General features: G+C 41.2%; 1 protein-coding gene across 1 annotated transcript in view; it reads right to left on the bottom strand.

Moving 5' to 3' along the window:
* Window positions 1-9643: 9643 nt before the first annotated feature.
* dachd (dachshund d) overlaps window positions 9644-15181 on the bottom strand; it is a 95191-nt gene continuing 89653 nt past the window's right edge. Inside the window, exon 11 of the mRNA XM_080477818.1 lies at window positions 9644-11058. Within this exon, the coding sequence (XP_080333944.1) occupies window positions 11021-11058 (38 nt within the window). The 3' untranslated portion in view covers window positions 9644-11020. The remainder of the gene's footprint in view (window positions 11059-15181) is intronic.

The following is a 15181-nucleotide window of genomic DNA, read 5'->3' as shown; positions in this document are numbered from 1 at the left end:
TTAGTCAGTGCCTGTGTGTAAATCTGAATAAAGCCACTGTGCTGGTGATGCTGCGCAGACACAATCCCATATCTATTTTACACTGTTTCATTTCAAACGTGACACAGGCAGAGAACACACTCCACAACAATGGCCATGTTTTGCTTTAATTTGATTAGGTTTTGTCTCAGCAAATGCCAAGTCCTGTTTTGCCTCAAGAACATATCTCTTAATCACGTTCCATCCAGGCTGTGTCTTTCATCTAAATCTCACAGCCGTGGCTCACACCCAACTTTATTTCGCTGAAAGGTAGAAAAAAAAAAAAAAAAAGGAGAAGCTCAGACACACTCAGATCTACACTCAAACACACACACACACACATGCATACACACACTCCAGCACACGCACGCACGCACACATCCAACACGGGGGAATACAATGACAAAAGCCTAGCTCTCATCTCTGTCATATAAAGTGATGTTTTGTGTTTAGCTGTGTGCGATAGAGGTGTGCATGTGTGTCTCTCCGCGCACGTATGTGTGTGTGTGTGTGTGTGTGTGTGTGTGTGTGTGTGTGTGTGTGTGTGTGTGTGTGTGTGTGTGTGTGTGTGTGTGTGTGTGTGTGTGTGTGTGTGTGTGTGTGTGTGTGTGTGTGTGTCTGTCTGCAGGGCTCAGATCCATGTTGTTTGGTTTGCTTCTCCATTAAGAGAGCTGTAAAGGAGAGGGAACAGATGGCTGCTGGCCCGCTCTGTCCTGCATCCTCTCACAACTGCCACACTTCCTGTGCGTCCATTAATCTTCTCTCACTAGTCCTGCAGCACAACTTTATTAAAACAACTCAGGAGAGAGCGAACAACAAGCCCGCGCAGCTGTCAGGAGCAAAAGACAGAACCATTCGTCCACAGAAGAACGGCCTCGGAATTCTCGACGCATCTGTAAAACAGCTCGAGTAGAATCTGGTCGGCTTTGAAGCAGGCTCGGCAAAGCGCCTCGCTGTACTAGAGACACAATAAATGCTCATTAGAAAGCAGCTGGAACTGCTGTTGTTGCAGAGTTCATGGGCACAGTTTGTCAAACTTAAACATACGAGGCTGGAGCTCCCTGCCTGGGACAGACTACCGTTTCCTCCAGCTCCGGAGGCTTGTGGGAAATGCTGTGTAACAGTAAAGTTTGGCCCGTGTGATGGATTTTTAACACAGAGAATCCCATAAACACTAAATCCACTAGCAGTCTGCCAGTTAAACATACAACTGTGATTATGCACCTGAACTCTTTCATGTGATTGAACATGCTGCTTTGAGGAAATAATTTAGGAAATTGTTTTCAGTGACCTGTTAGGGGGACAATCAGAGCAGAAATACCTGGTGCTATAATCACACAAATGTGTTTCCCGGCCTGATTGTTTTCACAGGAGGAAATATATTACTATTTAAGGAGCCTGTGAAAATTTACATGTTGCACTCGGTCATGACAAATATTCTAAGAACGTCGCTCTATTTGGCCGTGCGCTCTGTGTCCATAACAGTCAGTGGGTAAATTGAAAAATCAATTCCAATTTAAATTATTGGAATAAAGAACTCCAGGAGCCGAGGACGGGGGGAAAAAAAGAAAAACCTTGTTCTCCTAGATCCCCTTTAATTGGAAAGTCATTTCTTCAGGGTATTCTAATGGTTCTGAGGGAAGATTGCAAAATAAAGTTGATGAGCTAGGGGGGAGGTTAATAGCGTCGGCTTGTGTTTGTGTGTGTTCCACTGACCCTGTGTGTTTTCTTTGCTCTGCCACGCAGTGCTCAGTCTTCCCCTCCCTTATGACAGAGGCACCAAATGAAGACTAATCCAGTGGGCTCACACACACTCAGACGCACACTCCCTTACGCCTGTGGTCACTCGTCTCATCCATCTGCTATCTGGGGGAGTGTCGGAGGCTCTCGGGTCAAACTAAATTAACCATCCCTCGCTCACAATTGTAAAAATGTAATTGACTTAATATAACCAACCCTGGTGATTTGGATACTCCGGCTGTGAGTAATTTTGAAAAAGCTTGCAGATGCCTCTTCAGATATGAAGTAGCCTCAGCGTCTAATATTGTATTGATAATTCAGCACATAAAGTAGCTGCTTAGAAATCTTAAGCAAGCTTTATGCTCACAACTCATTTTCAGGATTTCAGGGGAACAAGGCAGGATGCCAGTTCCTGACATTAAAAACAGTAAGTCCTTCTTCAAATAAGTCACCCTTTTAATCAGTTTTTACACAGATGAAAGAGAATTGGATTAATAGCCGTTGTAAACATTGAGCAGTTCAGGTTCTTCTTATGTCTTGGTATGAATGTGGCAAACTGCACCCAGTGGCTATAATCAATTTTTCTATTAGCAGCACATCGCATAGATTACTTGTACTTCTACCGGCTTTTAGCAATAAACCTGCAGAAAGCTGCCGTCTATCTCAGGCATTCTCCCTCATTTGCACTGTAGTGACATGTCTCATTTATAGTTTAGTCCCCACCAATCACACAGCCTGAATGACACCGCAAGCCCCTTAAACCCTCTAAGCTCTCACATCACACATACTTTGTCTGACACTAGATTGTAATTTTTTGTTAATAGCCGTCCTAATGTCTTTCAAATGATAAGTAAACAGCTGTTGGGATCCATAGAAAATAAAAAAGCATAACTCTTCTTGTATTAGTTAGAAATTGTTGATGTGATAAGTATTTCTATATAAATTCCATCTGCCGTAGCCGTTAAACTTGTGGTGTGGCGCTGAACTTTATTTTATTATTTGAATGACTGTATTCTCTGGCGCATAGGTCTAATGATGTGTTATGAAAGGGGGAAAAAAGGACAAAGACATCATGAAGTCTCCTTCTTTTGCTATGTTTCAGATTTTTTGCTATAAATTTGATAATTGTTAGTCAAAATTTTGCTTTGCGTCTTAAGCTTTCTCACAACATTTTACTCGTGTTGTCAGTCAAACACAGTAGTAATGGAGGTTTTCCAATGGTCACAGCGTGACATTATTCTTTTGTCATACAGTGACATCTAGTGGTCCCAACTGGTATATATTGGCATATTTTGGTTTATTAATTGCTTCTTAATATAGTTGGCTTCATTGACATGCGGTCAGATCCCATCTTGATGAGGCGCGGGGGTACTGGGTACTGATTCCATCCGAATCAGAGTCACAACTATGTGCCTCCAAGCAGAGTAGATTATTCACCGTTTGATCGGCAGCAGGGGGTTTATGTTTCAGATCTCATAATAGAGAGAAAATTATTTTGTCCATCTTCTATACCGATTTACCCTTTTCAGGGTCGTGGGGAGCTGGAGCCAATCCCAGTTAACGATGTGCGAGAGCAGGCTTCACCCTGGATGGGTCACCAGTCCATCACAGAGCAAACACAGAGACAGACACCCACACACTCACAGTCACACTGAGGTTCAATTTAGGGTCACCAGTTGACCTCGCATGCGTGGTTACGGACTGTGGGAGGAGACCTGCGCTCACACAGGGAGACCCAAACACCCCAGCAAGTATTTGAACCCACGACCTTCCCACTATCCACTGCACCACCATGCCGCCCTACTTAATTACTACAAAATCAAAATTCTTTATAGTTGTTTCACACAGAATAGGGTAGGATATTAATTGAAGAGAATAGTAGAATATTGAAATAAGTGAGTAAATACTAATATGTGCAAGGAAATATTCATATTTACAAGGCAAATGGTTGATAAATGTACACATTGTGAAGGGCTTGACAGTAAAAACTATTGACAAAGAAGCGATCAGCTGATCACCTGTAAACAAGCCAGCTGGGGCCACCTTTAAGGTCAAGTCTGAGAAATAACAGCAGGTAGGACAGAACACAGTAAAACTCACAAACATGGAGAAAAAAAAATGTTAAAGAATGAATGAAAACAGGCAGCAGCTATAAATTGTAGACCACGTGATGCACATTTCATTCAAATTTCACGGTCTTACCTTTACTTGTAAACGGAGTTAATCTGCAGGTCCTTTTGATCCACAACATCCCTTGAATTATTACCCCCAGTCCAGTTTAGAAAATAGTTTTATCTTGGATATATAATCCTGCATTGTGCAAAATGTGGACACTGTAAACGCCTTGCAGGTTTCTTCCTCTGCACTTCTAAAGTCTCTGGACTCTCGGGCGCCCCCTACAATGAGGCAGGAGAACTGCCTGCTTCACCTGCTTCACCGCCGCTGGGCGGTCAGTAAACACAGCACACTGGGGGCAGATATTAATACTTTTTTAAACATTTGATTGAAGACATACAGAGTCAGTAGCGATTGTGCAGGTTGAGGGACTGCACAATCAGAGTGCAAGTGCAAATTTAGCAATCAATATTTAAAAAACAATAAAAGCTGTTTAAGTTGAATGGAAAATGAATATATGGCTCAAACCATTAGATAAATATAACAATTTAATGTATTTGTTTATTCTATTATTTAGCATTTCCAATGAAAACGACTGCCTGTCACTGATTTGCATGAAATAAAGTGTGTATAGTCTTGAACACACCAGACTCTTTTGCTTACTTTAACATAATTCAGTATTATTAGCGCTTGAATGAGACACAATAAAAATGGTAAAATAGTTCAATTTAACAACTTTTCTTCCCACAAAAATTAAGAAGAATGATACTAGGGACATTTATCTCAGTGGCCTCAGAGGTATGACCTTAAAGCCTTTGGCTTCCCCAGAAGAGGTGATCCCCACATGATCTTTTGGTGGCTTTGGCACAATGGGCCTAATGTAGGGGGGTAAACTTGATATTGCATGCAAGTCTATGGAGGCTCAACCCAACTAAAATGAAGGTGAAAATGAATAGAGATTCTGCTGTATTATGGTGATAGGATGGCTTCCTCTGATGGCTACCCACAACTTTTATTCTAAGGCTTTATTATAAGATATTTCCCAGTTGCTCTTTTTAACTTTTGCTTTAATACTGATATTCTCCTTTGTTGTATTTAGTTGCTGGAACGCTCCATCCAAACTCTACACAAGTAACAATGCATGCAAAATCCAGATGTGAGTGCTCCCGTTTGCACATAATGTCACTCGTGATATATATTTCTGTGATCACCCAAAACACAAACATAAAGAAAAAGCGCAATATTTTTTGCGAGAGAATGCGATTTAGCACACGTTAAACAGGATTTCAGTAGTTCCTGCCATTCGTGTATCGCTTTTAACCCATGAAACTTCAATGTATGTTTGTGTATGTAAATGATGAGCGTCAGAACTACTGAAGGACATGAAGGCTAATGAGAGTTTGGACAAGCTTTAATGAAAACATACACCTATAACCCAAAGACTAAACTCAGTTTGTGGGGGATTGTGTGGTCTGAGGGGGGGCAGAGTCTGGAGCTGCCTCACCTTCTGTGTTTCGTCTTTGCGACTTAAGGCTTAATGCAAGTTTGATGATTTTGATGATAAAAGTATTGAAATGAGGAATCACACAGGAATTGAGTTTAAAGCACAAAAACAAGTTATGTATATTGACTTATTTCAGAAAGTCTCCACCAACTTTAAAGGCTGGACATTGGTGCCAGAACGCTCAGTGGGTTATTTGAAGCATATTGTGTGTGTGTGTGTGTGTGTGTGTGTGTGTGTGTGTGTGTGTGTGTGTGTGTGTGTGTGTGTGTGTGTGTGTGTGTGTGTGTGTGTGTGTGTGTGTGTGTGTGTGTGTGTGTGTGTGTGTGTGTGTGTGTGTGTGTGTGTGTGTGTGTGTGTGTGTGTGTGTGTGTGTGTGTGTGTGTGCCTGTGTGTGCTTTTGCAGGAACCTTCATCCTTCATCGGGGTTTTCAAAGTGTCGGATGAGCTCCTCCTCACAAAGCTTGAATCAAACTATTGCACATGCTTTGTCTCATGCCAGGTAGTCATTTTTTTAGTTTCATGCCAAGACTTTGTGATTTATTTTTTTTTTTACATTGTAAGATATTGTGAACGGCTTTCAGGATGCACATATATTAAAAAGCAGAACTCTTTCAGTACTACTTCTACATATAGTGTATTTGTAATAAACAATAGATAGGTTTACCCAACACTATTTTTTTTTTACTGGCGGAAGCATATTCCAAAATACTGAATATTTGTATTTCAGGCAATCTGTTTGAATTCTACACGTTTTTATTTTTTGTCATAGTTTTTTTTTGTATATATATATACACATATCTCAGTGTATAAATGGCAGTCATACATGAAAAAGGCAGCCCCCGGACCCCGACATTGTCTCATTCCGGCGTTTTAGCCGGAGGATCACGACACTCCCGACACAGACGAACACTGCCTGTATTTGAGAGCAGAATAACGTACGAGTTGGCTGTATTATACTCGCTGCAATCTTGTGCAAATCAATCCACGTTTCTTTCAGACACTCTCATGCCAACCTGGTCTCAGACCTTTCTCCGTCGTCTTGTTGACATTAAAGAAGCGCAGCGTGGAGACATTTCCATTCAGGAAACTTGTTGACATACTTATCAGACATCAGAAAGCCCCGTGTCATTTTCAAAAGGCCTTATGAGAGTAATGGAGATGTTAAAGGGCGTGTTGGCCCCAAATATCACAAAAGCATGAGAGGATATGAACACGCTTTGACTGAAAGACTGAAAGCAGAGCGAGCATGATAGCAAAAAAAAAAAAAAAGGAGAAAAAACACACTGGAATACATTCTCTGGGGAGAGAGAGGGAAGAGCTCGTCTCCATTTCCGCCTAAGAAGCGCAGAGTTAAAAGGTGGCCCCTGTACAAATGAAACTCAATTTCACGCCACATTATCCCTCCCTGTTCTCTTTCCTGGCTTTCATTTTCATTAAGACCAGAGACAATCATAAATTAATAATTACTGCCGAATGTCTAAGCGCAGGCCGCAGTCCTATAGCCCTCCGCTCGCCTCTGTGCTCTTCCATGTTCATGCTTGCAAAATGTTAATTTAGGTAATGTGGCCTGGCCCTTGTCAGATAAAACTGTTTTGTAGTTTCGCTAATACATAATGGTCTATCTGATTAGGTGACATTAGTCTTATCTTTCAGACGATCAGCTTGCACCTTCCTAATGTCTCTCCACAGACTCCGGGCACCGCCGTTATCAAGAGACATACAATATTGCTGCTTTCACTAAATGGTCATCCCCTGGTCGTGATGATGAGCAAGAAATTAGCTCAGTCGGGGTTAACAATGCAGTTGACACTACGTTGAAGTATAATTACAACTTCATTTCGCCGGGATGAAACTTTTTTATCCTCTAAAGGATGTTGGGGGGGGGGCAGGAAGACGCTTCTTCAACTCTGGTCAAGCGAGCACGAAAACACTAACAAATTGCGCAATGTGACATTAGGCGAACCAAAAGGAGGCAGGATCATGCGGAATAATCCCGTCTGGATGATGTCTTCATGAGCACATCTCCACGTCAAGCCAAGTAAATAAAACACACGGCTCTGAATATGCAATCAGCGATGTGCTTTCCACACTACAGCGAAGTAAAATGCAGCAACACATCTATAATGCACATTTGGTATTTAAAGTCTTCGTGCCTCATGGTCATATTTGTACTGAATTGAATTTATTACAAAATGTGCAGTGATATGAAACATGTAGCTGCGGGGCCTCTTTTTTTTTTTTCCCCCCCTCAGATGCCAGTGCAGGAAAAGGCATCAGATGGAGAAATAAACAGAATATCTGAGCGAGGGCTGCGTCTCCCGAGCCCACTGGAGGTGAGCGGGAGTGAATCTCTCGCTGCAGCGAGAGAGAGAAGGAGCGAGCGAGCGAGTCGTTAAACGGATGAAGTGGACGTGGTGTCAGACTTTCTTTCACTCCGGCTCCAGAGTTTGGACGCCACGAGGAGCGTGCGTTCATGATTGATTGCTCATTGTGTGTCGTATTGTTCTTTCAAGGTTGATTGAAACTTTAACCTCATTTTTTTTTATTCTGATACAAGAAGAAGAAAAGCTTGAAATATTTCTGGGCCTTGAATTTTTACAATACAGCATTGAATTATGCAGCAATCAGTCAATTATTCATCTCTGTGGCGGTGTTATGGCCATGCTTTAAAAAGCATGCAAAATGGGAATGGGCCAAGCATGCTGTGTCAACACATTTTACTCAGAATTGCTTACTGGAGAACTTTGTCTCTCAATGTCGATTTCATTTTTTATAATGTGTTTTAAGAGCTCTACCTGTTACAGTTGTTTTGATATAATCCCCGTGGATATGCACACCGTGTCTGCAGAGCATAATAATGTCACTCAAGAAAAGTTTGTGCCGCTCGTCATTAGAAAACATCAAGAAACACACAGGAAAGTGTCGGGAAGTTTGCAAACGAGACTCTTGTCAAAACGGACTAATGTCACGAACGCAGCACGGACATAACAGTTTCATTATTTCCCCGAACAGCTTCTCCAAAGCCTCAGTGCTACATAAAGTGGATATTATAATGCAGGACCCTTCGGCATGAAAGAACTGGTTAAAAGAGGTGCTGTTTATTTATTTGATGGTAATATAGTATGAATTAACGTCATACACGTTAAAGTACACATGAAATAATTTATTTACAGTGAGCTTGGTCACACCCTCATTTACATACTTTATCTAGGATTAGCCTACGCTTTAAAAAAAATAAAATAAAAATCCACACTCGCACATGCAAGTCAAAGGTTACGCGCACGCGCACACACACACGCACACACACACACACACACACTCGGTGGAAAGAAAAGGGGGAAAAAAAGTACACAAGATATTCTCATCATTTGATTATGCATACATTTTTTCTTTAACTGCTATACAAAGCAAAGAACAATATGCTCATTCATGTTTCTACAGTACAGCATACCTGCAATGTTTTTTTTTCTTTCTTTTTTTTTAGGCCATACATAATACATAGAAAAGGGTTAAAAGACTGAGGGCTGATTGTAAATGTCTCAAAAAACCAGTACACCAAAAACACAACAATGATGTAGAATTGCAAAGAAAGTGGCTGCACTCCCCCCTAAAAAGAAAACCAACCAACCCACACTTTCCGACGTTTCTGTGTCAGATCATCACCGTCACTGGTGATCATCTACGTGTTCATGTGTATGTGTGTGTGTGTGTGTGTGTGTGTGTGTGTGTGTGTGTGTGTGTGTGTGTGTGTGTGTGTGTGTGTGTGTGTGTGTGTGTGTGTGTGTGTGTGTGTGTGTGTGTGTGTGTGTGAGTGTGTGTGTGTGTGTTGTATTGGGAATGTTACACCGGTGTCATGTGCAGGGCGACATAGTGAACTCATATAGTTTATCATCAACATGTTAACTTTTATTTTGAATTTCGAAGTACAAGGAAGAGATGATTCGAGAAGCTATATAAGTTATCGGTGACAACAGACCGAGACACTCCATTGAGAACGAAAAAGAACAAACACAGTGTGAACATGGGACACGCCTCGCGCTCGCCGCTCCTGATTGTAACACAGAGGGTCGAAAAAGGTTCCGCGGTTAAAAGGACTGACATCAGCTTATGTCTAGAGAATATACATGTGGTTCAGCACCAAAAATTGCAAAAAAAAAAAAAAAAAAAAAAAAAAAAAAGTCTTTAGGAAAAGTAACAGAAAAATCATAACTTATGAACTTTTTTTTTTTTTTTTTTTTGTTCTTTTATTTATTTTTTTTTCCTCATCAAGATAATATGAAACACTAGAAAACGAAAAGGTGTGTTTTGCATCGGGTTAAAGAAGGATTCGGGTCGATAAATGGGATCTTCAGTTCTGGAAAAGTTGCGTCATGATTGATTGTTTCTCAAGCTGATAACGTTTAGATCGGATCTTTATCGATTTATCTTTTTTTTTTTTTTTTTTTTTAAAAAGCATTGAGAGGTGCTGATTTCTGAGTGTGTCTCATGACAAAAAAAAAAGAAAAAAAAAAAAAAAGTACAGTAAATTCCAAGAAATATTACCTCTGTTACAAAGATTACAGTACTATTGACAGCAAAAGTCTTCATTTTTGAAAGTGAAATGTCTGTTAATCATGTTTTCAAACTCATCTGGGCTCGAGTGAGTAAAACCCTTGTATTTGTTCAGCACAATATAGGATTTATTAAATATCATAATTCCAGGACAAACATTTACATGCCTGCATGCTTTCTCACCAAAATGGCAGCTATAGGAAAGAATGATGGCTCAGAGATAGAACAAAACAGAACGGTAGGTTTATATAAATGGTGGTATTGTTCGCCTAATAGCTCTACTGCATACACAATACCTCTTAACGTTATATACACATACCTTATCAATCCGCTGGGGTTCGATACAGGGAGTTTTTCCTATCATTAGCATCAGATCTTGTATATACAACAATGGTAAAAAGGAAACTTGATTGTATTGTCATCTAATTTAGAAAACACGAGAATCAAACATCAGTCTTCTCATTTGATGAACACGTGGATAAATTCGCTTTTTTTTTTCTTCTCTTTTTTTCTTTCTTTCTTTTCCTCCACGGGGGTTCATCTCCACTTTTTAGCTTCTCCAAAAAAATTCAATTTGAAATACAAAACAAAACGAAACCAAAAAAAAAAAAAAAAATCTTCAGTCGAATTTCTTTTACGAAGCTTTTCTCGCTGGCTGAGAGACAGTATAAAAAATCTTCAGTGCTGTGAATTTTATTAGTTATTACCAACAATGCACCACGGGTACATTTTGACTGTGCTCAGTATATATACGTTGATCCTTCATGTCGGCCAACTTGTTATGTCAAAACCTGCTTTATCAAACTATTTGGGGTTGGCCGCCATGATGAGAAAAAGACTTTTCTTATTCTACGTTCAGACAACCTCCTCCAGCGTTTTGATGAAACAAAGCATTTCCACTGAACTCCTACAAGCAGCTTGACTTCTTCCCACCACTCTACCGGCCTGGATTAGGACCCTTGAGAATCTTCATGGGGGGTTTTTCTTTTCTTTTTTCTTTCTTTCTTTCTTTCTTTTTTTTTTTTCCCAACTTTTTTTTTTTTTTCCCTTTTATTCAGAAATTCTTATTTCCTCCGGCTCCTGGCGGCCTTATCAGTACATCACTGTGGTTTTCAGGAACAGTCTTCCATCTGCAACAGAGGACACACAGGAGCCAAAGATTAGCCAACAGCCAACAACTTGCTGACGCAAATGCACTATTCAGGATGTGATTGTTGATGAAACGTCACTTTGAAATGTTGCCCTCAAGTCAGGGGGAATGTTCAACCTACTACGAATTTAAAAGGCGATTTCAGGATGAGATAGCGCCGGCAGCCGTGACAAACAAGATGAAATATCATGTCGAGCAATTTGCTCTATTACAACAATGGGAGAAAGTTAGTGGTGTCATGAGTTTGATTTTTTTTAGCATTTAAGCTCATATGCAGTACATCAGCCAGGATGTACAAACATAATTACACTGTTGCATGCATATTTTATCACCAACAAAGCACACAACGTAAAAGCAGCGATAATAACTGCTCTCCGAGCATGAGGAGTGTGTGCAGCACATGTTTGAGACATCTCCACGATATGCTTGTTTGAACATAATACTGCACTCATGACGCGGCGCGCTCTCTAAGTGACATTCCCTTCGTGGAAATAGTGTTTATTGAAAACGGCAGACATTCCTCCGCCGCGTTATCTCCAGACACCTCCAACCTAACGAGCTTTGTCCATTTCCAGTGAACACTCTTGTCTGAGTGTTCGCCTGAGCGAGCAGCGCTGCTTCGACGCTGAGCTGGTAAAAGCATCTGTTAGGCACAGCTCAGGAGCATGTTTGACGTTTATTACCTTCACATTTCCTCTGCCGGAGAGCGCTACAGTAATGCCTTGAAGAAGCACACCTCTCTATGGCAGCGCGCCTAAATAATTCAACGTTAAAGAGAAAACGCACACAAAGACATTTAGCAGCGCCGGTTGTTGGACATGACAGAAGCTGCGCGGGACATCAGAGACGGCGGTCCTGCAGACTACACCTGCTTACAGGGTCTTAGAGCACATTTAGCTCTGCTGGGACTCATCCGAGCATCAGGTTATTATCTATAATTAAAAAAGAAACTCTTATTACTATCCGATCAACCCGAGCCTTAATTCGCTTTTGCACAATTCATAATCTATACTCATCGTATTATCAATATTTTATGCAATTGTCCCGTTGCTTTTTAGGCCGTGCTTTACGAGTTGTGCACGGGGAGTGACGAAACAAGAGCGTGTGTGTGTGTGTGTGTGTGTGTGTGTGTGTGTGTGTGTGTGTGTGTGTGTGTGTGTGTGTGTGTGTGAGAAGGAAGGAGGGGGCACAAACACACAGGCTAATTACCCAGCACTGCCGTAGGTCTCGGAGGCATTGCACTCTGGCTGCCTCCATTCAAGCAACAACCAGCGAGTTCTGTGTAAAAGTCATTACCGCACGAACGCAGCAGCGACGAGGAGCAGAGAGCCAATGAGGGGGCCGGACGGCGCTAAGAGTGTGGGCCGGGATGCACAACTTGACGCACACACGTCCCCCCCGTCCCCCTCGTGCCCCCCCCCCCCCCACTCCTCCCTCCCCACATACAGATGGAAGCGTCACCTCGCCTGCCTGTCGTCCCGGCGTCACAGTCGGAGCAATTTATAGGGGTGTTAATGAAAACAAAGGCACTCTGATTACCTGATGAGGTTGACATATATCAACACTGTCGGCAGAATGTTAAATACCGCAGCATTTTACTTCTAATAGATGGAATTAACATGAAAGTCGAGAGGAAAAAAAAAGAAAAAAAAAGGGGGGCTTGACGGAGGAAAGTCTCACAGATTTGAATCCACTTCGGAGGAAGCGTGTAATATTAGTGCAAATGTTGAAACATCTGCTTTACATACCCGTCTGGAAAAAAAAAAAAAAAACTGGTGACGTCTTGACACGTTGTTTTATGAAAGACCGGCTCATTAAAATATGTTAAAACTTTAGTATTTTTATATTCAAATCAAGATGAAAAGTTCATTAAAGAGAATAAATATTTCATTAGATGCTAAATAAAACAAAGGGAATTTTGGCTTCTCTCAGCATAAAATTCCTTTGAAAGATTAATTAATACATGTAAATTATGCAAATTATGCCCATGCAAATATTTTATGAAGACAATTAAGGGATCCATTAATTACAGTCTTTTTTGCTTCAGTGACATTCATTCATTTAATTTTAATTTCACTTTAACTGTTTTGATGTTTAATCTTGCAACAAAGAACTTTATCTCTGCGCACAGGGTCGTGTAAACTTGCCGAACACATCGAGTGGGAAGCGGCAGGGTACCGGGAGGAGATACCGGGGCTAGATATTGGCATGTGCACCGTTGCCAGGCAGTACTGGCGAGGTACAGTCCCAGTAGCTCGCCTGCCTGTGAAAAGAGCCACGTTCCCTCTTGGACCCGATTCAAAACACTGTAAAAGCAATTAATAAACACAGACTGTGTTAATATCGCAGAATTAGAGAAGTGTGACAAAAGACAAATAGAAATAATTAGTTCTCTAAAATTATGCCCTCATTATTTTTTTTCCCCTCTCTCTCTCTCTCTCTCTCTCTCTCTCTCTCTCTCTCTCTCTCTCGCTCCTCTCCCTCGCTCTTTCCCTCCATCCGTTCGCCTGCCTGAGTTTGGAGTTGAGAATATACCCACACATTTCTCTCGGCTTTCATGCGAGTGATAGGCTTGTTTTTTCCCCTTCTGCTTGTGTAATTTATCAACATCATTTTTTGCCATTTGAGGTTAATTATACGGCGAGGCTTGCAGAGTAGAGTAGAGGAGACATGGGTGGCAGACAAATGCTTCTCTAATTGAACAAAACACAAAGTGCAGCCTGTTATTCGGTTTCCGCCTTCATTCCACTCTTCAAGGCAATGATCAGAATGATTGAGAGCCCGCAAAAAAATTATATGCTCCGTGGTCGCATCGCACTGCTCCGAACAGGGATTAGATTAAAAAAAAAAAAGACAAAAAAAACAAAACATTGAAACAAGGAAAAAGAAAGGGGAGTAATTGTGCTTCTTTTCAACCTCCGACTATACATTTCAGAGGGACAATGGCTGCTGTCACTTTAAGTATAAAGCTGGAGAACATTTAATTCGAAACAATTACACTACAAAGAGCCAGTTTCTCATAAAAGTGTTAAAATATTAGAAATCAAAGGAGCTAAATATACTAATTTGGTATGAAATAAGGGGCTATAATTACACTGTATCTGGCCGTTATCTTTGCGTTTAAATGATGACATATGTATTTGCTTTTTTTGGACATCAAACTGTTTCAGATCCCCGCAGTGACTGAATGACATTTAATTAAGGAAGAGTCATCATTTCTCTAAGTGCCTTTTCCCTTGTTCCCCCCCCCCCCCCCCCACCCTTTCACAAAATATCGGTTCAAGTAGACTAATCAAACATTAAAGAGTTAAAAGGACCCAACTTACTTGCGCACAGAAAGATGAATATTTCCCCATTTTTCACAGCAAATTACACGGAGCGCTTTGCCGGATAAATTGGGACCCCTCTCACTGATAAGGGCGGTTCTGAACAGACGCAGCTGAGGCGTATTAAAGCAAGACGTTCGAGTAATAATGAGGATATTCAACCTCTGCAAGGTGTCTTGTATCTGGGTAAACACAGATAGCAGACAGTCTACAGAGGTTATCACTGGAGCGCCCTTCCCCAAACACATACTGCACCCCCAAGGCTAACAAACAAACAAACCATTAAAAATGTACAAGGCTTATTCATAAAATGGATTGATTTGCCCTGTTTATTACTATCAAAGGAGGAATTCCACTGCTTTTTGCGGTTTTATGACTCATTAATGCTTCCAGAGTTGTAAATAAGTGGCTTTTTTCAGCTTTCTTTCCGCAGCCTTCCAGCTTCGGCGCTTGGCTGCTTTGCCAGCTGAATTGCAGACGAGCTGAATTCCGACAAAGATCCATCCGTTTCCTAAAAGCATTCGCAGGCGGTAAAAAAGTCAAGTAAAAGAACAATATTATCCCTGCAGAAAAACCAATGATCTTGACCCAGTGCTGTGGCCCAGATGGTGAGCTGTATGTCTGAACAGCAGGCACAGGAACACTAATGTTCATAAACTGAAGCTGTGCATGCATGTGTGTGTGTGTGTGTGTGTGTGTGTGTGTGTGTGTGTGTGTGTGTGTGTGTGTGTGTGTGTGTGTGTGTGATAGAGAGAAAGAGGAGGGGGAGGAGGTGAG

Source organism: Lipophrys pholis (genome assembly GCF_963383615.2).
Source record: "Lipophrys pholis genome assembly, chromosome: 13".
NCBI lineage: Eukaryota > Metazoa > Chordata > Actinopteri > Blenniiformes > Blenniidae > Lipophrys > Lipophrys pholis.
The sequence above is the reverse complement of the archived record's forward strand: the minus strand, read 5'-3'. Positions and strand labels throughout refer to the sequence as shown.